Source organism: Dreissena polymorpha, chromosome 5 (genome assembly GCF_020536995.1).
Source record: "Dreissena polymorpha isolate Duluth1 chromosome 5, UMN_Dpol_1.0, whole genome shotgun sequence".
NCBI lineage: Eukaryota > Metazoa > Mollusca > Bivalvia > Myida > Dreissenidae > Dreissena > Dreissena polymorpha.
Window position 1 is genome coordinate 79,623,310 of NC_068359.1, and position 26,209 is coordinate 79,649,518.

At 36.2% G+C, this 26,209-nt stretch overlaps 1 protein-coding gene across 12 annotated transcripts; it reads left to right on the forward strand.

Annotated features, from left to right (window-relative positions):
* Positions 1 to 3,682: 3,682 nt before the first annotated feature.
* Positions 3,683 to 23,572, forward strand: LOC127881580 (uncharacterized). Of its 12 annotated transcripts, none has more exons than XM_052429564.1 (12): positions 3,683 to 3,753; positions 6,707 to 6,831; positions 7,501 to 7,700; positions 12,032 to 12,104; positions 17,325 to 17,449; positions 18,428 to 21,204; positions 21,842 to 21,870; positions 21,988 to 22,045; positions 22,191 to 22,335; positions 22,394 to 22,451; positions 22,655 to 22,741; positions 22,974 to 23,572. In XM_052429564.1, exons 2-6 carry the CDS (start codon positions 6,720 to 6,722, stop codon positions 18,485 to 18,487), a joined length of 570 nt encoding a protein of 189 aa, XP_052285524.1. In that variant the 5' UTR covers positions 3,683 to 3,753; positions 6,707 to 6,719; the 3' UTR covers positions 18,488 to 21,204; positions 21,842 to 21,870; positions 21,988 to 22,045; positions 22,191 to 22,335; positions 22,394 to 22,451; positions 22,655 to 22,741; positions 22,974 to 23,572. The 12 variants fall into 12 exon arrangements, with proteins under 12 accessions (XP_052285524.1, XP_052285522.1, XP_052285521.1 ...); XM_052429562.1 differs by lacking the exons at positions 22,191 to 22,335; positions 22,394 to 22,451 and adding exons at positions 22,075 to 22,132; positions 22,945 to 22,963 and having other exon boundaries at positions 21,988 to 22,016; positions 22,684 to 22,741; positions 23,110 to 23,572; XM_052429561.1 differs by lacking the exons at positions 22,191 to 22,335; positions 22,394 to 22,451 and adding exons at positions 22,510 to 22,538; positions 22,945 to 22,963 and having other exon boundaries at positions 21,988 to 22,016; positions 22,684 to 22,741; positions 23,110 to 23,572.
* Positions 23,573 to 26,209: the final 2,637 nt, after the last annotated feature.

Consider the following 26,209-nt stretch of genomic DNA (forward strand, 5'->3'; position numbering starts at 1 on the left):
GTAATTAAATATCTTGTCTTGATATAAGTGCGTGTGTCAGTATGAATGATCTGAAAAAGTACTTGAGTAGTATAGTGTATATACAGTTGGTGAGAAATTTCATTTTTATTGGCAAGTAACTATGTTTATTCATGCCACCTTGCCTAAGAATATTTTATGAAGAAGCATTTTTCGTTGATCTGTAGTTGATTCGCAGCTCCTAATTAAACGTCGTTCTTAACGTTCGTAAACGTTGCATGCGGCGTGTATTAATTGAATGTCACTTTGCTATGATGTTTACGTTATTCACTTGTTTTATGTCGTTTTACATGTGGTGTGTGTGGTGTATCCAGTACGTGTTGGCAATAAATTAAAGATACGCTACGCGTTTTCTCTATCAATAGGAACTGAAGTAAAGAGAACGTACATAAAGGGTTGACGTGATTTCGAATACATCACCACTTTAGAACAAAAGCCTGTATAGTATTTATCAAAGAAGTGGATAGGCCCGTGTAATACTGAAGAAAATATACGGTATAAAAACATAAGATAAGTATTGGATTAAACAATTTTTTGACACAACATGCGTTTTATGATATGTCATTACTAACAAAGCATATTTTTGGCTTATTCAATCTATTTGCTCTAGACTTTGTCTTGCAAAGTTGATTTGTTAACTTGTGCCCACATAAAGCTGGCGTATACACGTCGGTCTGTTTATAGCTGTCTACTTAAATGAGTCGTGTTCTGAGAAAACTGGGCATAATGCAAGTGCGTAAAGTGTCGTCCCAGATTAGCCTGTGTAGTCCGCACAGACTAATCAGGGACGACACTTTCCGCCTAAATTAGATTTTTGCTTAGAAGAGACTTAATTTAAACGTAAAATGCCATAAAAAGCGGAAAGTGTCGTCCCTGATTAGCCTGTGCGGACTGCAAGGCTAATCTGGGACGACACTTTACGCACATGCTTAATGCTCGATTGTCTCAGAACGCGACTCAAATAGTTGGTGCTGTAATAACATCTCATCAACGTACATGCTAAATCGATGCTGACACCGTCTGAAATCGAACAGGTTAGAGTTTTGATAGCATTAAATTACACAATAAAGGCAGTCATTAAGAGGTTATATATGTCTGAATATTGCGTTGGACTTTGCCCTAGGTCCTCTAATTGTTCTCATGGGCATGTGGGTTACACACCTCTCTACTTATTAGTTAACATCCCAATGCAGACTGTTCGCACATCAATCAGAAATATGTGCAGGTGCCTGTTTGTATATTTACCACCCCAGCCTGCGAAAATTCCAACGTTTACCCTCGTAAATGCAAGTTGTTGAAAACAACAAAGCAACAAACGCAAAGTGTCGCCCAAGATTAGACTTTGCAGTCCGCAAAGGCTTATCGGGGACGACTCTTTCAGCTGTTATGGATCTTTTGGTTTAAATTATGTCTGTTCTAATTTCAAACTAAAATACGGGTAGTGTCGTCTCTGATAAGCCTGTGCGATCTACGCAGGCTAATCTGGGACGTTCCTCTACGCACATGCAGTAAGCCCGGTTTTTCCAGAGCGCGGCTCATAGTTAAAATGAGAAATATTTGTCCGGTCGCCCACATGTACTCTACGCCCACATCCTAACTACACACCGGTATAGCCATACATCGCAGTAGAGACGCAGGTTGGTTCAGGCTATAGTGCGTGTATATCGAAATGTAGGAGGACCTCGCTAGGCGCATTGGGCTGTATTATGTGAGGACCCGGAGTGCGTCCCAGCACTGCTACCTATTTTGATTGCTACATTCACGAAAGTTGGGACGATTTTTTGTAGCTGCAATTACCAGTCATTTAATGGTTACTGAAATGTATTTAATTTTGGTGTGATGTTGTGTTGTTTGTTGAAGCGGGGGTAAACCAAACCTGTACCAGTCGGGGATCTTGCCCGATTGGGAAAGTTGAGGAATCCCCTTTTGACTTTCCCGATCGGGAAATATTGATTGAAAAATTGCCCGATCAGGCAAGAAAACAACCATTTTTCATATATCTTGGAAAAACGTGTCCGGGCATCTCACAACTCATCCAAGGAACAACTTTAATAACTGAATCCAATATTAAAACAATTATCTTCAATTTGACCGTAGCGATTTAAAAAAAAATGTCGTTGATCGTCAGATATTCAAGCCCAAAGTTGAGCAACTTTTAGCATCTATCAACATTTTCCGCACTTGCCTGTTTTGAACACAAACTTGCCAGAAGGGGGAAGTCACCGAAGAACACGTGTCTTATCTCATACACAGTATTTTGAGACCGTCCCACCCAAGTGAGATCATAATTTGTTTATCCACGCAGGTGGAAACTGTACAAAACTATTTCTTGAACTTATCACCCTTGTTCAATTACACATCTGTTTGTCAATCGCTCAAAAATGGATTGGTAAATTATTAATGACCCTCGAGTGGGTGCATATACTACACCATGGTGACCACCAACAAAACCCTCATGTACCGGAAACGGGCACCTTTGAAGTCCGCTCGGGCTATTTAAACTGTAAGCCAAATCATTATTTTCGCTAAGAATGGACGTTTAAATACTAAACAATTAAAAATACTATAAAAGTGAAAAATGTCGTCCCAGATTAGCCTGTGTGGACTATACTGGGACGACACATTACGCACATGCACCAAGCCCAGTTTTCCCGGAACGCGGCTCGCAGTACATTTAAGTTGTTATACATTGAAATTATTATACATTGGACTTGTTATAATTTTCATAAGCCATCGCCGTGTGTTCACGAAATTTTAAACAAAGAAACATTCAAAGTTGGTATATATGTTTGCGTCGATCTGTAACCCTCAATTTTGTTTCCAATTCAAACGATGGTTACTCATTAACAAATAAATATGTTCAGTATGTGTCTATGTCCAAATTGTTATGTCTCTCCATGGTGTACGCTTTTTTTCTGAATTTGAATCATCAAGTTTGAAATATGACTTACAGGAAGATACATAATTGGACTAACGTGTCAGAAATGTAACACAGTATCGCTTGATTGTTAATGAATATCTTTAGATATAAGACATGTTTTATAACATTTATTATGAATAACTGCATATTAAAGTTTATTACTTTACCACATACGTTTATATAAGTTGGTATTTTAAACATGAGCACGATAACATATTCTAGCTGATCAAAACAATTTTCTCGCTTATTTGTAAAGGCTTTCCATTCGCGAGATCACAAAATCGCTTATATAAGCAAAACTTACACACACGAACATAATACACGTTTTGCAGTCTTTTTAAATCTGTTTCTCTTATGTCAGTGTCAGTGTTACTCTCCAATGCAGGTACCAACTTATTCCAACCATATTTTTATGACAGCATTATCAGATTGGAACGTTAGCCTTACTTGCTCCCTAAGGGAAAAACACATATACCGGTAATCATAAACAATAAACATAAATACCAAAACACGGTGTAGGAACCCTTAAAAACAGTACCATAGTTGTTTTGGTTTAAGATCGTGGGGAAATTTCTACCCCCTACGAATAAGGAAGCATTTAGAATTTCACTCACCCGTACTTCTGTTAGCCCTGAATATTCTGTTTTTATCGCCTCTTTATTCACTGGGTTGATGGAAGCTGGTGTTCAGTTTTTTACGTTTTGAAAATCTAACGTTTCGAATAAACAAAAGAACCGATTTTCTGTGTGACCGATCCGACACATAGTTCTTCAATAAGAAGTGTATAAAGCTATTTCCCGCCATAAGTCAAAAAGGTAAACCACGCGTTTTGCGTTTCTGGTGCAGTTTTTGTTTATAATGGGAAGCTTTTCAGTTCCTTTTAATTCAATTTCATAAATGAATCACACTGAATATAGTTTACACTAAAACACAAATTTTTCAAACGCATCTTATTATCAGAAATTTTCTTCAACATTTATTCACAGGTGGTTAGCGTGTGGCTATGAGTATGACTATGATATTAGTTAGTGAAAACATCATTTTGAATGTCCCTGCAAAGTTCACAAACCTCGATACCATAATTTAATAAAACGTATGAAAAAACATTATTACCGTGCTTGCCCTTACATTATGCATCAAAACTAACTTTCCAGCGCCGTTTGAAACCTTTGTTTACATACATTTCAACTGACATTTTAAACACACGATTGATTTCATTGGTCCAATGCGGAGGTGTGTCTATACAACTAGAGATTCCATTCATAAATACTGCCTGATCAGTGTCAACTGAGTCATGCGCAGGTTTTTTTTTTAGACAAAGGGGAAGACGCTGGACGCAGGGTGAAAGGGGAAAATAGAGGGTGAAAGAGACATAGTTGGGGAAAAAATAAAAACTGTTTTAATCAATGTCTATAACTCATCTACTCTGATTTCAGGAGTTTTTCACCACTGTCTGCGTCTCCGGAAAATGGAGGCATTCCCAAAGCAAAAAAAACGGCCCCATTCCCAATCAAATCTAGATGAAATTTTTCCAAATTACAATAATGAAGTTTTCTGTCAAAATCATTAAAAAAAACGTTAACAAACACAAATGACATTTAGAGTGACTTCCCTTTATCCATTACGTTATATAGCATGCCCTTAACGACTCAGATGTAAGCATGTTTAGTTTGAGGATTCTTCTACCAACATTAACAGGATAAAGTGAGAAATGTTCCGCATAACTTTGCAAAAATTAACAGGAACCGCAAACTACACATTCTAATCCAACTCCGTAGATGCTTATTTCTATTTTAATGTGTTTTGGCGACCACCACCAATGAGCTAGTATTGCGATGGATAATTAAGCAATCAAAATTATCAATAATTGGTTTAAAACTGAAATACATGCTAAACAACGGTATGTTTTGGTAAAAAATGATATTATTAGAGGGGAAATTGTATCCGACTATCGGCGTCACTTTCTTAGTAAAAAAACAACCTGATGCGAGTTGTGTATTGTTTTATTTCTTAAAAATTGACCCAGCATTTGTAAAAATATTGCAAGACATATTCATTTACAGAAAGGAAACTCATTTCTGCGTTGAATAAGACCGAGATCGTGAAAATCGCTGCAAAATTGATAGAGTAATGGCTGTTCAAAACGATGCACCCCGTTTTCGGATGATTTCGAGTTGTATACCTTGTTATATATATATTTGATGGTGAAATTATTTTTGTCAGAAAAGATAATTTTTTGTTATAATATGATTATTTATCATTCATAATGATGTTTTCACTAATTAATATCATAGCCACACGCTAACCACCTGTGCATTTATCATGATGACACTAAAAAGTTGACTTGCGATCGGCTATTCTCGCGGTATTGAATATGATGGTGAACATAAATGTACTAAAAATCCATCTTGAAATAAATAAAATGTAGTCAACTTTTTTATTTTGTTTTTGCTTCCTTCTGCTTGCAGTCGCTTTGCTCAGGCATTATTATACAGTCAAGTTATACCATTACCGGATCATTACCCAAATCGGATCACTTTGATGTTCACGACTGTGTATCGCGACAAATAGTTGACAGTTTAAGATGATTTTTTGCACACAGCATCTTCAAGGCCTGTTCTTTAAAACAAATTGATTGAGGTGTAATAGGAGCTACTCTTTGTCAAACATTTCGATGTGTTTTGCTGACATGTAAATACGACTTTGTTGACTTCCATCTCGTTTCCAAATCGAGGTTGAACATTATTTGCGGCCACATGCTATAAATCTGTTTGAAAGTAAGAAGTTTACGCATTAATTTAAAGGCTATGTAGTAGTCATTCTGCCTGCAAAAGTCCATTTCAGTTTTGACTCGTGTTTAAGATTTTTGCAACACCTTAAATGAAATGAAGAATAAGGGCAATAACGGATCAAGCGTGATAATATGCGTATTGATAATATATGCAAATCTTGTTGATTCTTTCAATAAATGATTTCAATCACAATGTTTTATTTATGTTCCATGTTCAATATCGATGATTAGATATGATTAAAACAATTTACATGGACTATAAGATGCATATATCTGTTTGATCTATTTAGGAATTTCAACAGATAATTCACACAAGAACGTCATGCGTAAAGTGTAGATACAATAATACATATAGAAAACATTAAATAACAAATAAAATGAATATAATTTATAACTGGCAATGTTACTTGGTCATTGTAAACAACACAGTTCATGTTTCAACAGTTCAAATAGTGTGTTAGATGCCCTCCTGAATGGTTTCAATCACGTGATCCGTTATGGCTACAACTGATCTGTTAATGCATGAATTCTGAGGCGAACGAAGGTATCACAAAAACGCTTAAATAAATACTATGCGCTTAATTAGTAAGCAAAGGTAATATTTAATCAAACAGGTGTAAAAGAAGTCTCAAAACATTTATTTCTTTTCACCAGAACAACTTTATTAAGCTACTGATCCGGTAATGGTAACATGACTGTTATTGTTTTACTTTTTTGAGTTGCAAACCACTTTTTTTAATTATTGTTCAGATCAGGCACTTTACTAACGTTACAATATTTGAATTGGTTTAGATTTGAATGATTATTCCTTTAGTAGCGCGAGAATACAGTGTTTGGGCTAAAATCTGTTTGATATTATTTTGTCCCACACGTCAGTGATTCACTGATTAGCTGCACATGAACAACTTACCAACCTAACAATCTACTTGAGGGTGTTGTTTACAAACACTGACGAGCATGTTATTTCTGTATTGCAGGACCTTGTTCAAGATGAGCTTACATCCAGGTACATACAAAGGGCCATGTGGTCGTGGCATCTTTGCACTGAAAGACTGGAGCACCCCTCTGAAGAGACCAGAAGCCTTGCGTCAAGCTAAAGCAGGTGTCAATCTTCATGGTCTTCCTGCTTAGGTTAAGGGTCGGACAGAGATGCTTTGCTTTGTTGGAAACTTTGGACAGAAAAATGGGAAAAAAATATGCAGATATGAAGAAAACCTTTTGTAGGATATATAGTCATTTAAATTTAAGATGGGGGTCTGTATTCAGCCTGTGCTGTACAATGTTCATAATACCTTATGATCACCAGTCTATGCAAAGTTTAAGTTATACAGAATTTACTGAGGCTATACAAGCCTTGAAGGTTAAACCACCTTTCTTGAAAGTATCAGAGGCTATGCAAAGTAAAAAAAAACAACCTGTCTATATATTTTCAGAGTTCGTTCAATATTTAAAAGCCATGTTGATATATCTGAAAAGGCCATTCAAGTTAAAAGTAATAAAATATTTTCAAACATTAACATGTCTTTTTTCTGTCTTTTTTACTGCGGTGTTTGTCCATCAATTTGTGAAATAAAATAGGTCTCCAACTTTTCAAAATTGTTAGAAAATCAGTCTTGAACTCTGAAGATTTTGAACATTTGAATCGTGAACTTTACAAATTGTGAAAATTTAAGTCGCCAACTTGTCAAAATTGTGAAAAAATGGCCATTCTGTAAAAAGAAAAAATGCTATGATTAATTAATAATTTAGCGTTCTTTTTACAAATTTTCAGAGGAAGTGAGTTTCTGGAAACCTGGCCAGAAGCTGATGATGAAGTACAGTTACCAAGGCAATGTTAACAGCCCCCTGGGTAAGGAGTTGACCATCAGTCGCAAGTCCCTGGTGGTGTTTGTCTCGAGGTATGATGAGCATTGGATCATGGTGAGAGACGAGACGGGCCAGGAGGGATATGTACCTGACTCGTATGTCATGGTAAGTTGCGATCAGCATTGAACACCACATAATGTGAATTTGGAATAAGACATCCAACTTGAAATGGACATCATTTATTTTCTCATAGTGTATCAGGGCCCTTGCTACACTTTGGGGGATTGGGGCCGGGGCCCTTAGAGGGGGGAATTTCGCGTCGTATTGGGCGAAAAGGGGAATTTTAGAAGATCCTTTCACCAACCATTCAACACTTAAAATTGCTATATTTTAATGTAATTTACATAAGTATACATTTAATCAAAGGTTAATAGTACAATACCATCTGGCAACAAAGGTATAAAAAAAAAAAATTATTTTTTGGAGGGGGGAATTTTTAGCTGAAAAAGGGGAAAAAAGTATGCCAAGTATTGATGTCTTATTTGAGCTTCAAATAATAGTGTGTTATTGGAATGTTTAGTGCTATGTTTCATGCCCTGTAGGTGGCCATTTTTATTTTCCCCCTTTTCTCTAATCCCATGTGTTATAGCCTTGTGGACTGGCACCATGCTGTGATCACTTTGAATCCCCAGAGCATTAATGTTTCAATCTACGTGTCCAGTCAGACTAGTGCCATAAAATATCACTTGCTTTGACCAAAAAGTTATTTTTCCTGACAATGATATGTAACTTAATATTTAATGTAACCTTTCAGTAATTCTACAACATATATATAGTAAAAGGAGCACAACTATAAGGGTGTAAATTTATGTTGTCCCTCAAACTTCCAGTATAAATGAAACTAACGAATGATGCAAAATGACTAATATTGTAAACTCTCATGTACCCTCAGTGATTTTTAGCTCGGCTGTTTTCGAAGAAAACCCGAGGTAATTTCATAGCCAACTCGGTGTCTGCCGTGCTAAAACCTTAACATTGGCTCTGAAATCTAAGTGCTTCCACCTACAACTTTGGAACTTCATATGTAGCTGCACCTTGATGAGTTCTACATGCCACACCCATTTTTGGGTCAAAGGTAAAGGTCACTGTGACCTCTAATATAAAACTTTTGACAAGCTTTCATTTATTCAAAACTGCACCCGCAGCCGAGCGTTGGCGCCCGCTCTGCCGTGCTCTTGTTTTCCCAAAAATACAGCCTGTAATATTACATCTTTTTACAGGCTGTTTCCCAATTGCAAAAAGTAAAAAAGGCTGTTTCCCAATGGCAAAAAGTAACATTTTCCCAAAAAAATCAGACCAAAATTTCCAAAAATATGCCAAACTTTTTCAATAAAGACAATAATTGGTTTATTGAGATTATTTTACATTAACTTAATTCTCTATCACTTTGTAATAATTTTAGAAAGAAGTGAACATGCACTTATAAACAATTGGAACACAGTTATTTATAATCATATCATTAATGTTTAATTTTTCCCAAGTTCATGGTCTATCGCGCTTTTTTATCCCCGCCTCAATTGGGCTTGTCAGTCCATCCATCAGTCTGTCTGTCTCAAAACTTTTTAGGGCCATATCTCAGAAACTATATATGTAAGATATCAACATGAAACTTCATATGTGTATAGATATCAATGAGGAGAAGTACAATGCACAAGAACCATAACCTTACACTTTATTTAATAAGAGTTATTGCTCTTTTTTGTATGATGGTTTGAAGATTTTTTTTCAGGGCTATATCTCAGATACCATGCAAGATTTCAACATGGAACTTCATGGGTGTGTTGATATTAATGAGGAGAAGTGCAATGCTTAAGAACCATAGCCTTTCACTTTCTTAAACAAGAGTAATTGCCATTTGTTGTGTATGTATGATGAAACTTTTCAGAGCTTTATCTCAGATACGCTGTAAGATTTCAACATGAAATTTCATGGATATTTACATATCAATAAGGAGAATTGAACTTCATAAATACAATTATCCTACACTTAATAATTACCTATTAATTATTAGCCTTAACTTAATGATAATACTGTATATTAAGGGATTTGCACCAAGCAATAAACAAAGTTTATTTGGCGAGGGATATCAATTCAACAAATTTGCTTGTTTCCCAATCAAAAAGGCACAGGCTGTAAAATATAAAGCAAATAAAAAACCAATTACTCTGTTAGAGATCAAAATTATTGTACTACAATTGTTGTAAGAGCATTAATAGTTAAACAAAGAATTTAGCATAACAATCTTACTAGAACTTCAGAATGAGTGCAAGAGATTAACAGTGTAATAAAAAAATATGACTAAAATAAACAGCAAGTGAGACTTATGTTTTAAAAAATATAAGGGAACTTACCGCAACAGTGCTGTGTATGGAACTACAGTAAAAACTCTCTAAATGACCATCCAGTCATTACAATCAATTTGCTACAACGACCACCATTTTTGAGTAGTGAATTTTTCCTTCTATATTTCAATGGTGAACTTGTACTCTCACTGATCTGACTAACCCTCTAACTTTTATTAAGACCTCTTTAATCAGTACCCATCAACGAAATTGCTCTAAATTGACACCCGCCAAACGACCATTTACTTTCACAACTTACTTGATCAGGGGTTGTATTTCAATAGGGTTTGTGAATGAATGAAGCCATCCCGACTTAATCGATGACAATGGTATTTGCAACTACTTCAAATTTAACCCTTGATTGTTTAACTAATGAATCTGATCGAGTCTTTAATGGGTATATTGATTATTGTTTGGTGCACACTTTACAGATTAAAGACAGCAAATAATTTAATGTTAGAATAATTTAGATAGATGGTTTTGTTTGTGATGATATGAAAACCGACCTGTATGCTTTATCGTTATTCAAAATGGACAATGGAAAATGGAAAAGTTGTGTTTAACAGAAAAGATTAATTAAATCAATGGGAGTAACTGGAAATCTCAACACCACTTGTTTGATTTATTCAGAAAAATGCAAGTGTGTTTATTTTTTAATTTTTCCTTTCCTCCAAAATGTTATTTTCTTGCCTCTGTTTTGTCATTTAACATGTATTTGTTATTGAAACTTATTGATTAAAACTATGTTTCAGTTTTTGTTTGAAAAGCTTAAAATACTATCTTTGTACGATACATTGATTGATTACTGTTATATTCAGGGCTCAACATTAACCTAAAATCTAACTTGCCCTGCCGGGCAAGTACTTAGAAAATCTACTTGCCCTGAAGGTAAAGCCATTTGCCCAAACATGAAATATCACATTAACTGTTAACCTCATATTTTTTAATGAAGATCAAAATGATACACCACAAAACCTTTTTTATTTTTGCACATTTAACAAAATGATTACAGCAATTAAAGTCCAAATTAAATGCTTTGTTCTTTTTTGCACTTGCCCGGGCGGACAACTAGATTATAAAATAACTTGCCCGGACCCAACTTTTACTTGCCAGGGGCAATAGGACAACTGTCAATGTTGAGCCCTGTATATTGGATGCAAACAAGATTCAAGGTCATTCAATATTTACTATTTGTAATTATCTTTCCATCAATATTCATGAAAACTCAGCATTAAGACCACCTTGCTATTAAGACCATTTCAAAAGTCCCACAGGTGGTCTTAATAGTGAGGTTACACTGTATGTGATATAACTCCCTTGTTAAGAACACAGTTTAGTGTGTATCTGAATACTTAATGGTTTATCATTTTAATGTCAACCTTTGCTAGTAAATATCATACAAATTATAGGATTGTTTTTGGTAGTTTATTTAAGAAAAGAACCTTACATTTTTGCACTTCTATCGTAGGACTAGCAGGTTTTTTTTCACTTTACTGGAACTATATTTTGGTTGTCCTTGACAATCAGATTACCATAAGCATCAAATTTTCCACCCCCATAGAGAATTTCAATAATGCATTTTTCTCTAAATTTCCAGTTTATCTAGCAATATTTCTTCTTTTTGTCAGTTTTGTGGATATTATTTTTAAAAGTTGGAAGGCTATGCCCTACCCCAAAGAAAAAAAGCCTTTATCTTTAATCATATCTTGTGAACTGTAATGAAAGACATTAGTGAGTTACCTCTTCTGAATAGTCAATTTAAATAGATAGTTCCTTATAGTTTGTTTACTCTGTTTATATCTTTGATCATAATTATTTACTACATACTGCATAATGTACATGTTCAAGTATTTCTTACATCTTTGCAATTTCTGGTATATTACTGTTTGAATAAGACTGTTCGTTTGGATGTATACTTTTCAAACTGATCTTTTATTCAGTATCTCATTGCTACAAGCTTAAGATATAAGTATAAACTTGCCCACTGTCTTTATGCTTACTTCATTAAGGTTTTCTTTGTCCAGTTTTCCAAGAACTAATATTGATGTTTCTACAGTGACTACTTCTCATGAAAAGCGTCTTGTAAACTTGTAGGCCAACCCTGAGGAAGTGAAAACCTTGCCGTGGTTGGAGGGGCAGCAACAGCAGGCTGTGAAACAGGAATCAGGTATGCGCAGTAAAAATGTACAGCATTCTGTGAAAACAGGGCTTAATGTAATTGTGTAAAGTGTCATCCCAGATTAGCCTGTGCAGTCCACACAGGCTAATGAGGGTTGAAAATCTCGGCCTTATTTGGATTTTAGCTAAGAGGATACTTTTTCAAACTAAAAATACCTCTTAAGCAGAAAAGTGTCAATCTGTGTCCCTGCGTGGACTGCTCTTAAGCAGAAAAGTGTCAATCTGTGTCCCTGCGTGGACTGCTCTTAAGCAGAAAAGTGTCAATCTGTGTCCCTGCGTGGACTGCTCTTAAGCAGAAAAGTGTCAATCTGTGTCCCTGCGTGGACTGTCACAAATAGTTTAAACTCCTCCATAGCATCTGATAAAGAATTAATTTCCATTTGATTGTTTGAAATCTCACAGAAAAACACTCTTTTGTTAAATTTTTTTCAATCAATCAACAAATGATTTCTACAAGCAATGAATGAGAAATATAAAATTTACTAAGCAAAATAAAATGAAATTTAAATAAGAATAATGATTCAATTAAGGATTTGTTTTTATGTTATACCTAATGATAACATATGACATTTCTGCAGTAAAATAAAAGCAGTGAAAATAAACGAATTGTAATTTTCACCAGTGAAAATAGCACATTTTTGGACCTACTTTTTCTATTTTTAAATTATATAAACTAATTAAACATATATTTTTTATGATCACGATTGAATTAAAATCAATATGCTATCGAATCCAACAAATTTTCTTTTCTTTCTATGCTTTTTTAGCTCATCTATTTTTTGAAAAAAATTATGAGCTATTGTCATCACCTTGGCGTCTTCGTCGGCGTCCGGTTAAGTTTTGTATTTAGGTCCTTTTTTCTCATAAAGTATCAATGCTATTGCATTCAAACTTGGTACACTTACTTACTATCATGAGGGGACTGGGCAGGCAAAGTTAGATAACTCTGGCTTGCATTTTGACAGAATTATGTGCCCTTTTAATACTTAGAAAATTGAAAATTTTGGTTAAGTTTTGTGTTTAGGTCCATTTTATTCCTTAAGTATCAAAGCTATTGCTTTCATACTTGCAACACTTACTAACTATCATAAGGGGACTGTGCAGGCAAAGTTATGTAACTCTGACTGACATTTTGACGGAATTATGGGCCCTTTATACTTGAAAATTTGGTTAAGTTTTGTGTTTTGGTCCACTTTACCCCTTAAGTATCATAGATATTGCTTTCATACTTGGAACACTCGCAAACTATCATAAGGGGACAGTAAAGGACAAGTTGCATAACTCTGGTTGTCATTTTTACGGAATTATGGCCTTTTTTATGACCCCCACTATCGTAGTGGGGGACATATTGTTTTTGCCCTATCGGTTGGTTGGTTGGTTGGTTGGTTGGTTGGTTGGTTGGTCTGTTGATTGGTTGGTCTGTTTGCGCCAACTTTAACATTTTGCAATAACTTTTGCTATATTGAATATAGCAACTTGATATTTGGCATGCATGTGTATCTCATGGAGCTGCACATTCTGAATGGTGAAAGGTCAAGGTCATCCTTCAAGGTCAGAGGTTAAATATATGTGGCCAAAATCGCTCATTTTATGAATACTTTTGTAATATTAAATATAGCAACTTGATATTTGGCATGCATGTGTATCTCATAGAGCTGCACATTTTGAGTGGTGAAAGGTCAAGGTCAAGGTCATCCTTCAAGGTCAGAGGTCAAATATATTTGGCCAAAATTGCTCATTTTATGAATACTTTTGCAATATTGAAGATAGCAACTTGATATTTGGCATGCATGTGTATCTCATGGAGCTGCACATTTTGAGTGGTGAAAGGTCAAGGTCATCCTTCAAGGTCAGAGGTCAAATATATGTGGCCCAAATCGCTTATTTTATGAATACTTTTGCAATATTGAAGATAGCAACTTGATATTTGGCATGCATGTGTATCTCATGGAGCTGCACATTTTGAGTGGTGAAAGGTCAAGGTCATTCTTCAAGGTCAAATATATAGGTCAAAATTTCTCATGTAATGTCACTTCTGCAATATTGAAGCCAGCAATTTTATATTTGAAATGCATGTGTATCACATGGAGCTGCACATTTTGAGTGGTGAAGGGTCAAAGTCAAGGTCATCTTTCAAGGTCAAATGTCATATAGGGGGACATTGTGTTTCACAAACACATCTTGTTTGTGTATCTCATTGAGCTGCACATTTTGAGTGGTGAAAGGTCAAGGTCATCCTTCAAGGTCAAATATATGGGTCAAAATTTCTCATGTAATGTCACTTCTGCAATATTGAAGCTAGCAATTTTATATTTGAAATGCATGTGTATCACATGGAGCTGCACATTTTGAGTGGTGAAGGGTCAAAGTCAAGGTCATCCTTCAAGGTCAAACGTCATATAGGGGGACATTGTGTTTCACAAACACATCTTGTTTGACTTAGTAACTTTGAATATATGGTGTCATTTTGTGTTTAGATCCACTTTACTTCTAAAGTATCAAGGCTATTGCTTTTAAACTTCAAATACTTTCATGCTATCATGAGGGTACTGTACCTGGCTAGTTGAATTTTACCTTGACCTTTGAATGACCTTGACTCTCAAGGTAAAATTATTAAATTTTGCTAAAATTGCCATAACTTCTTTATTTATGATTAGATTCGATTGATACTTTGACAAAACAACTCTTACCTGACATACCACAATAGACTCCACCCAAACCATCCCCCACACCCCCCCCCCCCCGAATCCCCCCTCAATCCCCTCATAATATTTTTTGTAAATTAAAGATCATCTAATAAATTACCACCACACCCTCACACGATACCCCCCACCCCCACAAAATAATTGTTATGCCCCCGGTAGGGTTGCATATAGTAGTTGGAACTGTCCGTCAGTATGTCAGTCAGTCTGTCTGTCCATACGAAAAAAACTTTAACATTGGCCATAGCTTTTTCCACTTTTGAAGATAGCAACTTGATATTTGGCATGCATGTCTATCTCATGGAGCTGCACATTTTGAGTGGTGAAAGGTCAAGGTCATCCTTTAAGGTCAAATGTCAAATTTATGGTGTCTGTCCGTCCGAAAACTTTAGCATTGGCCATAACTTTTTCAATATTGAAGATAGCAACTTGATGATTGGCATGCATGTGTATCTCATGAAGCTGCACATTTTGAGAGGTGGAAGTTCAAGGTCAAGGTCATCCTTCAAGGTCAAAAAAAATAAAAATCAAAGCGGCGTTCTCATGAAGCTGCACATTTTGAGTGGTGGAAGTTCAAGGTCAAGGTCATCCTTCAAGATCAAGGTCATCCTTCAAGGTCAAAGGTAAAAAAAATAATTCAAAGTGGCGTTCTCATTAAGCTGCACATTTTGAGTGGTGGAAGTTCAAGGTCAAGGTCATCCTTCAAGGTCAAAAAAAAATTAACAAATTCAAAGCGGCGTTCTCATGAAGCTGCACATTTTGGGTGGTGGAAGGTCAAGGTCATCCTTCAAGGTCAAGGTCATCCTTCAAGGTCAAATGTAAATAAAAAAGCAAAGTGGCGTTATCATGAAGCTGCACATTTTGAGTGGTGAAAATTCAAGGTCAAGGTCATCCTTCAAGGTCAAGGTCATCCTTCAAGGTCAAAGGTCAAATTAAAAAAAAAATCAAAGCGGCGTTCTCATTAAGCTGCCCATTTTGAGTGGTGGAAGGTCAAGGTCATCCTTCAAGGTCAAAAAAAAAATAAATGCAAAGCGGCGTTCTCATGAAGCTGCACATTTTGAGTGGTGGAAGTTCAAGGTCAAGGTCATCCTTCAAGGTCAAGGTCATCCTTCAAGATCAAAGGTAAAAAAATAATATTTCAAAGCGGCTTTCTCATAAAGCTGCACATTTTGAGTGGTGGAAATTCTATGTCAAGATCATCCTTAAAGGTCAAATTAAAAAAAAAAAAAAAAAAATGTTTTTCAAAGCGGCCCAATAGGGGGCATTGTGTTTCTGACAAACACATCTCTTGTTTTTTTCAAACATGGTTAAAAAACACAAATATTTATTTTTATTATTTTATTTTTGATATACCGTCCAACCATCCCACCCAAGAATCCCCCCCCCCCCCCCCAAAAAAAAATAATAATTTTTTTTTGCATTTTTGGAAGATAATGTAATAAATGACCACACTCCCTATACACCCCTCTCCACTTTACCCCTCCTTCCTTTGTGATTGAAATTGAGATAGGTCCCTACACCTTTAAAAAGAAAAATAGATGAGCGGTCTGCATCCGCAAGGCGGTGCTCTTGTTTACCGTTTATTAACATCGTAAAAGAGTTAATCAGATAATTTCGCTGGCATGACGTCATTTTGTGTATTGAAATGTATTGAGGCACGCCACGGAGGAAAAGGGTAACTTTTCAGCGGAAGGGAAACAGCTGTTATTTTTTTCTCGAAAAAGGAGCATAAAAGAAACAGAAATGTGTTCATGTCAGTGTAAGATCCTTTGTTATTTCACTCGTGATCATAGAAAAATAATATTTTCTATGATCACTCATGAAATAACAAACAAACTTACACTGACATGAACAAATATCCTGATTCCTCTATATGTTTAAGCAGCTCCAATTAACCAAAAATAGGTTCAATGCATTTAAAAAAAGACTTAACTTAAAAACAATAATATATGTATAAAAAATATTTTATTTAATAAATGCATGGGAGTTTAAATATGTTAATATTCAAATCCACGTTGTGCAAATTGCAATAATGCTATCATTACACTGAAAGGAATCACCAGCTACTGGATGTACTATATGATTAATGTTTATAGGACCTTTTATTTACCAATTTAATTGCAGATTTTATATTATAAGATGTCGATTAAATATGACTTTTGCAAAGTTTATTTCTTTGTAAATATTTTTGGAGTTATTGTGACGCAACTCCATGTACTGACACAATGTAAGGGACTTATGAAATAAACCCTGCTGAATTCCATAATTATAGTCCCCCACTTTCAACGAAATAGTTGCAAATAGCTCAGGCCTTGGCTTATGCAAAACTGATATTTGGTCACAGTACACATTATCATATATACAATATACAAATATTGGGCAATTGTTCAGATTTCCAGTCAACATTACATCATTACTTTTTGACCAATTAAGAGCTTCCAGTGAATCAGTTATTAAAAAGTGCAAAATTGTTTAACCAAGTAAACAACGTAAGCTCCTTGTTTCAGCTGAGTTCAAGCCCTATAGATCGGCATATGCTACCAAGGAATCTAACAGTACCCCAGCTCAAGATGCTAGCCAGTTTTACTGTAGGGTGTGTGATAAGCAACTGAATGGACCTATACCTTACCAGGTAAAGGCTACATGCTACTAATATATAAAAATGCAAACAGTCAATCTTTTCCAATATATCGTTATTATAGAAATGCATATATTAAGTTATCTCATTAGGAATTTCATTGTTTAAGTGTAGTACATTTTCTAATTGACCCAATAGAGCCTGTAGGTGCTTGCCAAAGGAGTCTTGTGTGCCATCTTACACGTATGGATTTTAGTCATTTAACATTGCTTGTGGCTCTATTACTGTATCCTGGTTTATTGCAATGCATTATCTAGAAGAATAAGCATACATGTATTTTTAGCTCGGCTGCTTTCGGAGAAAAACCCAAGATATTGTCATAGCCAGCTCGTCGTGTCGTCCGCCGTAGGTGTCGTGCTAAAACCTTAACATTGGCTCTAAAATCAAAGTGCTTCCACATACAACTTTGAAACTTAATATGTAGATGCACCTTTATGAGTTCTACACGCCACACCCAGTTTTGGGTCACTAGGTCAAAGGTCAAGGTCACTGTGACCTCTAAAAAAAAAAATTCTGACAAGCTTTCGCAGCCGAGCGTTGGCACCCGTTATCCGGTGCTCTTGTTTTAAATAGAACTTGGTGCCTGTCAGGTTGAATTTAAAAGGTAGTAAAAAAATGTTTGGTTCCAAGGATAAATTTTGTAAAAATCAATGTTGAACAAATCTGAGCTTTGCTCTTGAAAATCAGGGCTTAATATGTGTGCATAAAGGGCCATCCCAGATACTTGACTCAGATTAGCCTGTGAAGTCTGCACAGGCTAAGGAGGGACAACACTTTTCCTGTAAGAAAATATTTTCTTTTAACGAAAAACTCCCACAAAAGCAGAGAATGTTGTCCCTGCTCAGCATGTACAGCCTGAATGTGCAGATCTGGGACAACACTACGCACACTCAAAATGCCATGTTTTGCTAGAGCAAGTCTGACTATGTAGGATTGCATGTTAAACGAATGTGTATGTTATCATGTATACAGGTGCACATGAACAGCAAGGCACACAAAGAAGAAATGGAGGTACAGGCAAGCTACAATTGAAGAGTTCAATCGGAAGAGGCTACATGTGCTACGTGCTTGAGTTCTAGTCAGGATATTTACCAAGGATGTTAAGATCATATTGATCCTCATTTTGGGAAAACTGGGCTTAATGCATGTGCATAAAGTGTCAGCCCCGATTAGCCTGTGCAGTCTGCAAAGGGTAATCTGGGATGACACTTTTCACCCAAACTGTATTTTTACTAAGAAGAGACTTACTATGCCATACAAACGGAAAGTGTAATTCCTGATTAGCCTGTGTGGACTGCACAGTCTAATCTGGGACAACACTTTAGACCGTACATTAAGCCCAGTTTTCCCAAATAAGGCTCATTCTGAAAACATGACAGCTGTTAGATCTTATTATCAGTTTCAAAACTTTTTATGTTTGATTGTATCTCACGCTTAGTATGTTTCTCCAGTTTCTTTTTATGTCCCCCACTATAGTAGTGGGGGACATATTGTTTTTGCCCTGTCTGTTGGTCTGTCTGTCTGTCTGTTTGCGCCAACTTTAACATTTTGCAATAACTTTTGCTATATTGAAGATAGCAACTTCATATTTGGCATGCATGTGTATCTCATGAAGCTGCACATTTTGAGTGGTGAAAGGTCAAGGTCATCCTTCAAGATCAGAGGTCAAATATATGTGGCCAAAATCGCTCATTTTATGAATACTTTTGCAATATTGATGATAGCAACTTGATATTTGGCATGCATGTGTATCTCGTGGAGCTGCACATTTTGAGTGGTGAAAGGTCAAGGTCAAGGTCATCCTTCAAGGTCAGAGGTCAAATAAATGTGGCCCTAATCGCTTATTTTATAAATACTTTTGCAATATTGAAGATAGCAACTTGATATTTGGCATGCAAGTGCATGTCATGGAGCTGCACATTTTGAGTGGTGAAAGGTCAAGGTCAAGGTCATCCTTCAAGGTCAGAGATCAAATATATGTGGCCCAAATCGCTTATTTTATGAATACTTTTGCAATATTGAAGATAGCAACTTGATATTTGGCATGCATGTGTATCTCATGGAGCTGCACATTTTGACTGGTGAAAGGTCAAGGTCATCCTTCACAATGTCAAGGTCATCCTACAAGGTCAAACATCATATAGGGGGACATTGTGTTTCACAAACACATCTTGTTAAACTTACATACCACAAATGTTAGTGTGTTATGCCACTTTTTTGTTTTACTCAATTATCGTTTTAGTTTAATACTCAGAATCAAGATCTCAATTTTCATAAGTATGATTATGTTTGTCTATAAACTCTACCAGTTCATTATCATCCCCTTCCAACAAAATCAAAGTGGACTTGTGGATTTTGCTCTGTGCGTCAGTTCGTCACACTTTTCTGGATCCTGTGATAACTTTAAAAGTTCTTCATATTATTTTCTTGAAACTTGAAACATGGATAGATGGCAATATGGAGATTATGCACATCATTTTATTTTTTTCCTACGTCAAGAGTTCTGATTGCTTTGGCAACAAATCTACTAGAAATATAAACAGATAGACTAGAAATGTTGCTGAAAATAGTAGATCATGGATAACTTTAAAAGTTCTTCATATTTTTTCATGCAACTTAAAACATGGATAGATGGCAAGTTGGAGATTATAGACATAATTGCATTTTGTTCCTACGTCAAAAATAATGGTTGCTATGGCAACAAATATACTAGAAAATATTGCTGAAAATGGTGGAGTTTTGCAGGAAGGGGACTTATATTGTTTGGCAATAGTCTTATTTTACCCTTCATCTAAAAAACAAACAGTAAAGCTAGAATATATTTGAGCCTCGTTCTTGGAAAAAGGGGTTTAATGAATGTGCGTAAATTATTTCACAGATGAGCCTGTGCAGTCTGCATAGGCCAATCAGGAACGAGACTTTCCCTTTTATGGTATTTTTTTGTTTAAAGGAAGTCCATTCTTAGTAATAATCCATTTAAAGGGAAAGTGTCATCCCTGATTAGCCTGTGAGAACTGCACAGGCTAATATGGGACAACACTTTCAGCACGTGATTAAAGCTCTCTTTTCCCACAGCAAGACTCATTTAAATTTGGATCAGTCTAGGGGACTTCTCCTGCATCAACCTTCTGGAGTCATTAGCAGCTTTAAAAAAAGGTCACTATGTCAAGTGAGAAAAACCTTGTAAACACAGAAAAAGTGATATTTTTTCTAATCTTCACAAAACTTGGTCATAACACTCATAAAACCAGAATCACAACTAATTCTGAAACTGGTTATAGTGAGATCACCCGACACTTGTATTTTTGCTATGGCTCAGACCATCAATAATATTTGGACCAAGTTATCCCCTGAGCCCAACAGCTTAATAGGGCCATTGTGAGGCTCTTGTAAACTAAGATTAGGCGCATCTTGCTAACATGGGTGTTATTCCATATGCAGCCAGCATAGTTTCCAAACCAGTCCGCATGTTTGCACAGTCTGGTCATTGTTTTGTGTCCACTATGCAGTTTATACAAGGTTTTGTGTCCATTATGCAGTTATGCAAGGTTTTGTGACACTATTCAGTTATGCAAGGTTTTGAGTCCACTATTCAGTTATGCAAGGTTTTGTGTCCACTATTCAGTTATGCAAGGTTTTGTGTCCACTATTCAGTTATGCAAGGTTTTGTGTCCACTATGCAGTTATGCAAGGTTTTGTGTCCTTTTTGAAGTTTCCAATATTTTGTGTCCACTATTCAGTTATGTAAGGTTTTGTGTCCACTATGCAGATATGCAAGGTTGTGTGTCTACTATTCAGTTACGCAAGGTTTTGTGTCCACTATTCAGTTATGCAAGGTTTTGTGTCCACTATTCAGTTATGCAAGGTTTTGTGTCAACTATGCAGTTATGCAAGTTTTGTGTCCAATATGCAGTTATGCAAGGTTTTGTGTCCACTTTGCAGATATGCAAGGTTGTGTGTCAACTATTCAGTTATGCAAGGTTTTGTGTCCACTATTCAGTTATGCAAGGTTGTGTGACAACTATGCAGTTATGCAAGGTTTTGTGTCCACTATGCAGTTATGCCAGGTTTTGTGTCCACTATGCAGATATGCAAGGTTGTGTGTCAACTTTTCAGTTATGCAAGGTTTTGTGTCCACTATTCAGTTATGCAAGGTTTTGTGTCAACAATGCAGTTATGCAAGGCTTTGTGTCCACTATGTAGTTATGCAAGGTTTTGTGTCCACTATGCAGATATGCAAGGTTGTGTGTCAACTATTCAGTTATGCAAGGTTTTGTGTCCTGTATTCAGTTATGCAAGGTTTTGTGTCCACTATTCAGTTATGCAAGGTTTTGTGTCCACTATTCAGTTATGTAAGGTTTTGTGTCCACTATGCAGTCAAGCAAGGTTTTGTGTCCACTATGCAGTTATGCAAGGTTTTGTGTCCACTATGTAGTTTATGCACGGTTTTGTGTCCACTATGCAGTTATGCAAGGTTTTGTGTCTGCTATTCAGTTATGCAAGGTTTTGTGTCAACTATGCAGTTATGCAAGGTTTTGTGTCCACTATGCAGTTATGCAAGGTTTTGTGACCACTATGCAGATATGCAAGGTTGTGTGTCAACTTTTCAGTTATGCAAGGTTTTGTGTCCACTATTCAGTTATGCAAGGTTTTGTATCAACTATGCAGTTATGCAAGGTTTTGTGTCCACTATGCAGTTATGCACAGTTTTATGTCCACTATGCAGATATGCAAGGTTGTGTGTCAACTATTCAGTTATGCAAGGTTTTGTGTCCTGTATTCAGTTATGCAAGGTTTTGTGTCCACTATTGAGTTATGCAAGGTTTTGTGTCCACTATTCAGTTATGTAAGGTTTTGTGTCCACTATGCAGTTATGCAAGGTTGTGTGTCCACTATGCAGTTATGCAAGGTTGTGTGTCCACTATGCAGTTATGTAAGGTTGTGTGTCCACTATGCAGTCAAGCAAGGTTTTGTGTCCACTATGCAGTTATGTAAGGTTTTGTGTCCACTATGCAGTTATGTAAGGTTGTGTGTCCACTATGCAGTCAAGCAAGGTTTTGTGTCCACTATGCAGTTATGCAAGGTTTTGTGTCCACTATGCAGTTATGTAAGGTTTTGTGTCCACTATGCAGTTATGCAAGGTTTTGTGTCCACTATGCAGTCAAGCATGGTTTTGTGTCCACTATGCAGTTATGCAAGGTTTTGTGTCCACTATGCAGTTATGTAAGGTTTTGTGTCCACTATGCAGTTATGCAAGGTTTTGTGTCCACTATGCAGTTATGCAAGGTTTTGTGTCTGCTATTCAGTTATGCAAGGTTTTGTGTCCACTATGCAGTTATGCAAGGTTGTGTGTCCACTAAGCAGATATACAAGGTTTTGTGTCCACTATGCAGTTATGCAAGGTTTTGTGTCCACTATTCAGTTATGCAAGGTTTTGTGTCCACTATGCAGTTATGCAAGGTTGTGTGTCCACTAAGCAGATATACAAGGTTTTGTGTCCACTATTCAGTTATGCAAGGTTTTGTGTCCACTATGCAGTTATGTAAGGTTTTGTGTCCACTATGCAGTTATGTAAGGTTTTGTGTCCACTATGCAGTTATGTAAGGTTGTGTGTCCACTATTCAGTTATGTAAGGTTGTGTGTCCGCTATGTAGTTTATGCACTGTTTTGTGTCTACTATACAGTTATGCAATGTTTTGTGTCCACTTTGAAGTTATGCAAGGTTTTGTGTTCACTTTTCAGTTATGCAATGTTTTATGTCCACTTTGAAGTTATGCAATGCTTTGTGTCCACTTTGAAGTTATGCACGGTTTAGTGTCCACTTTGAAGTTATGCAATGTTTTGTGTCCACTTTGAAGTTATGCAAGGTTTTGTGTCCACTTTGAAGTTATGCAAGGTTTTCTTCTCTCATTAGCGGACATTATGAGTTCTCAGTATAAAGTTTACGCATGAAAGGCATATCTGGAACTTCACTGTTTGTACAATGTCATACATGGCAGCTCACTTAACACTTTTTGGGGCTTCTTTCTGTACACCATATAATGTTCATTACTTTGTTTTGTAAAAAAAGGAACCATTCTGTTAGTTATAAGTTCATAAAGTATTGAAGAAAACACATTTTAGTTATGTGTTTTTTCTGGTAATACATTGTTTATAGATACATTTCAATAAGACATGGGAGTATATTGGTTTGCACCTGTCTGCCAGACAGTTCCATAGACAATTTCATTTTGCACCATATCTAAAAAACTTGTTTACAATAATACAAATTGATATTATAATCAAAATCTTGACATTACATGAGCAAATACATTCCATGAAGAACCCATCAATAATAACATTATGAATGACAGAACCATAAGCACTTATCTAAAGATTAATTTATATGATTGTTAAAACTCATTATAACAGAGACTAAAGGAAGGTCAACAGGTCAATGTAATAGGAGGTTAAAGCATGAATGTATGCTTTCAACACCATATTACCCGGCTTGAAAACTTAGGATAATTCACTAAGTATGCCGGTTAGATTTAAAGGAATGAACATCCCTGATTTTTAGCTCGGTGTTTTCAGAGAAAACCCGAGGTATTGTTATAGCCAGCTCGTCGTCTGATGTCTGCCGTCCGCGTCGTGCTAAAACCTTAACATTGGCTCAAAAATCAAAGTGCTTCCACCTACAACTTTGAAACTTCATATGTAGATTCACCTTGACAAGTTCTACACGCCACACCCATTTTAGGGTGACTAGGTCAAAGGTCAAGGTGACCTCTAAAAAAAATAAAATTTTGAGAAGCTTTCATTTATTAGCGAGGCTGTTTTCGGAGAAAACCCAAGCTATTTTCATAGCCAGCTCGTCGTGTCGTGTCGTCTGCCAGCGTCGTGTTAAAACCTTAACATTGGCTCTAAAATCAAAGTGCTTCCACCTACAACTTTGAAACTTCATATTTTGATGCACCTTGATGAGTTCTACACGCCACGCCCTTTTTTGGGTCACTAGATCAAAGGTCAAGGTCACTATGACTTCTAAAAAAAAAAAAAAAAATCTGACAAGCTTTCACAGCCGAGCGTGGCACCCATAAAGCGGTGCTCTTGTTTAGATTAACCATTTCCCCATCAGAAGCAAAGTGAAAATGGCTTTTGCAACCAGCATAAAACCAGAACAGCCTGCGAGTAAGTCACGTAACCCGCAGTCTGTTAAGGTTTTATGCTTTTTGCTGCTTATCAGTATCTAAGGGTTGGACAATTAATGAAGCCTTTAAATCTTGAATATAGTAAGAAAAGTATTTTATTAAATTTAACTTTCTAAGTGACTACAAGTGCTTCAAAATAGGTATCTAAGTGGTAAAGGGTTAATGGTCAAGGTGACAAGAGGCATGCAATCTCTGCACATGATGAAGACTTGGCTGAAAGTATTAGTACACATAGATACAGATCTGTAAGGCTCGGGAAACCTTAACTTCAGTTTTATTTCTCTTAATCTGCATAAGATATAAACATTTTTATTATGTCCCCCACCACTATAGTGGGGGACATATTGTTTTTGCCCTGACTGTTGGTTGGTTGGTTGGTTTGTTTGGTCAAACTTTAACATTTTGCAATAACTTTTGCAATATTTAAGATAGCAACTTGATATTTGACATGCATGTGTATCTCATGGAGCTGCACATTTTTGAGTGGTGAAAGGTCAAGGTCATCCTTCAAGGTCAAAGGTCAAATATATAGCTTCAAAGCGGCACAAAAGGGGACATAGTGCTTCTGACAAACACATATATTGTTTGAAATATTACTAATTGCTTAACAATTAGTACTATACTGTATATCAAACAATTGGGGGGGTATGGAAAAAAAACTGTTTGCCCCATCCTTTTATTTTAGATAGAATGTATACACTGTTGCTCTTGTCAGTCCGTTTGTTTTCACCAAAAATGCTCTTAATATACTTATTACTTGAAAAAAAGTGAAGTGCTCAAAAGGCAAAGATGCCCCTATATTCCACTCTCCAAACTACTGTTTGAACAAGAGGGCCATGATGACCCTGAATCGCTCACCTGACTAACCTTGCTACATCAACTTAAATACTATCAGTCCCATAAACAATCCCAAGCCAGATTTCATCAATTAATACATTCTGACAAAATTTCATTAAGACGTGATGAAAACTGTGACCTCTTTCATCTACACAAGGTTTTACTAGAATTGGCTCGGTGACCTAATTTTTGACCCCAGATGACCCATATACGATCCAAAATCAGATATTTTCAAGATAAACATTCTGACCATATTTCATTAAGATCAGATGAAAATGATGACCTCTATTGTCTACACATGGTTTTTCTATTATTTGACCTAGTGACCTAGTTTTTGACAATCCCTACCAAGATTTCATCAAGATTAACATTCTGGCCAAATTTTATTAAGTTTGGATGAAAACTGTGACCTCTACTGTCTACACAAGTTTTTTTAAACTTTGACCTAGTGACCTAGTGTATGACCCTAGATGACCCAAATTTGATCCCGACCCAGATTTTAACAAGGCAATTATTCTGACCATATTTCATTAAGATCAGATGAAAACTGTGACCTTTATTGTTTACACAAGGTTTTTCTATGATTTGACCTAGTGACCTAGTTTCTGACCCCAGATGACCCAAATACAATCCCAATCCAGATTTTATCAAGATACACATTCTGATCAAATTTCATTAAGATTGGATGAAAGCTGTGACCTCTATTGTCTGCACATGGTTTTTCTAT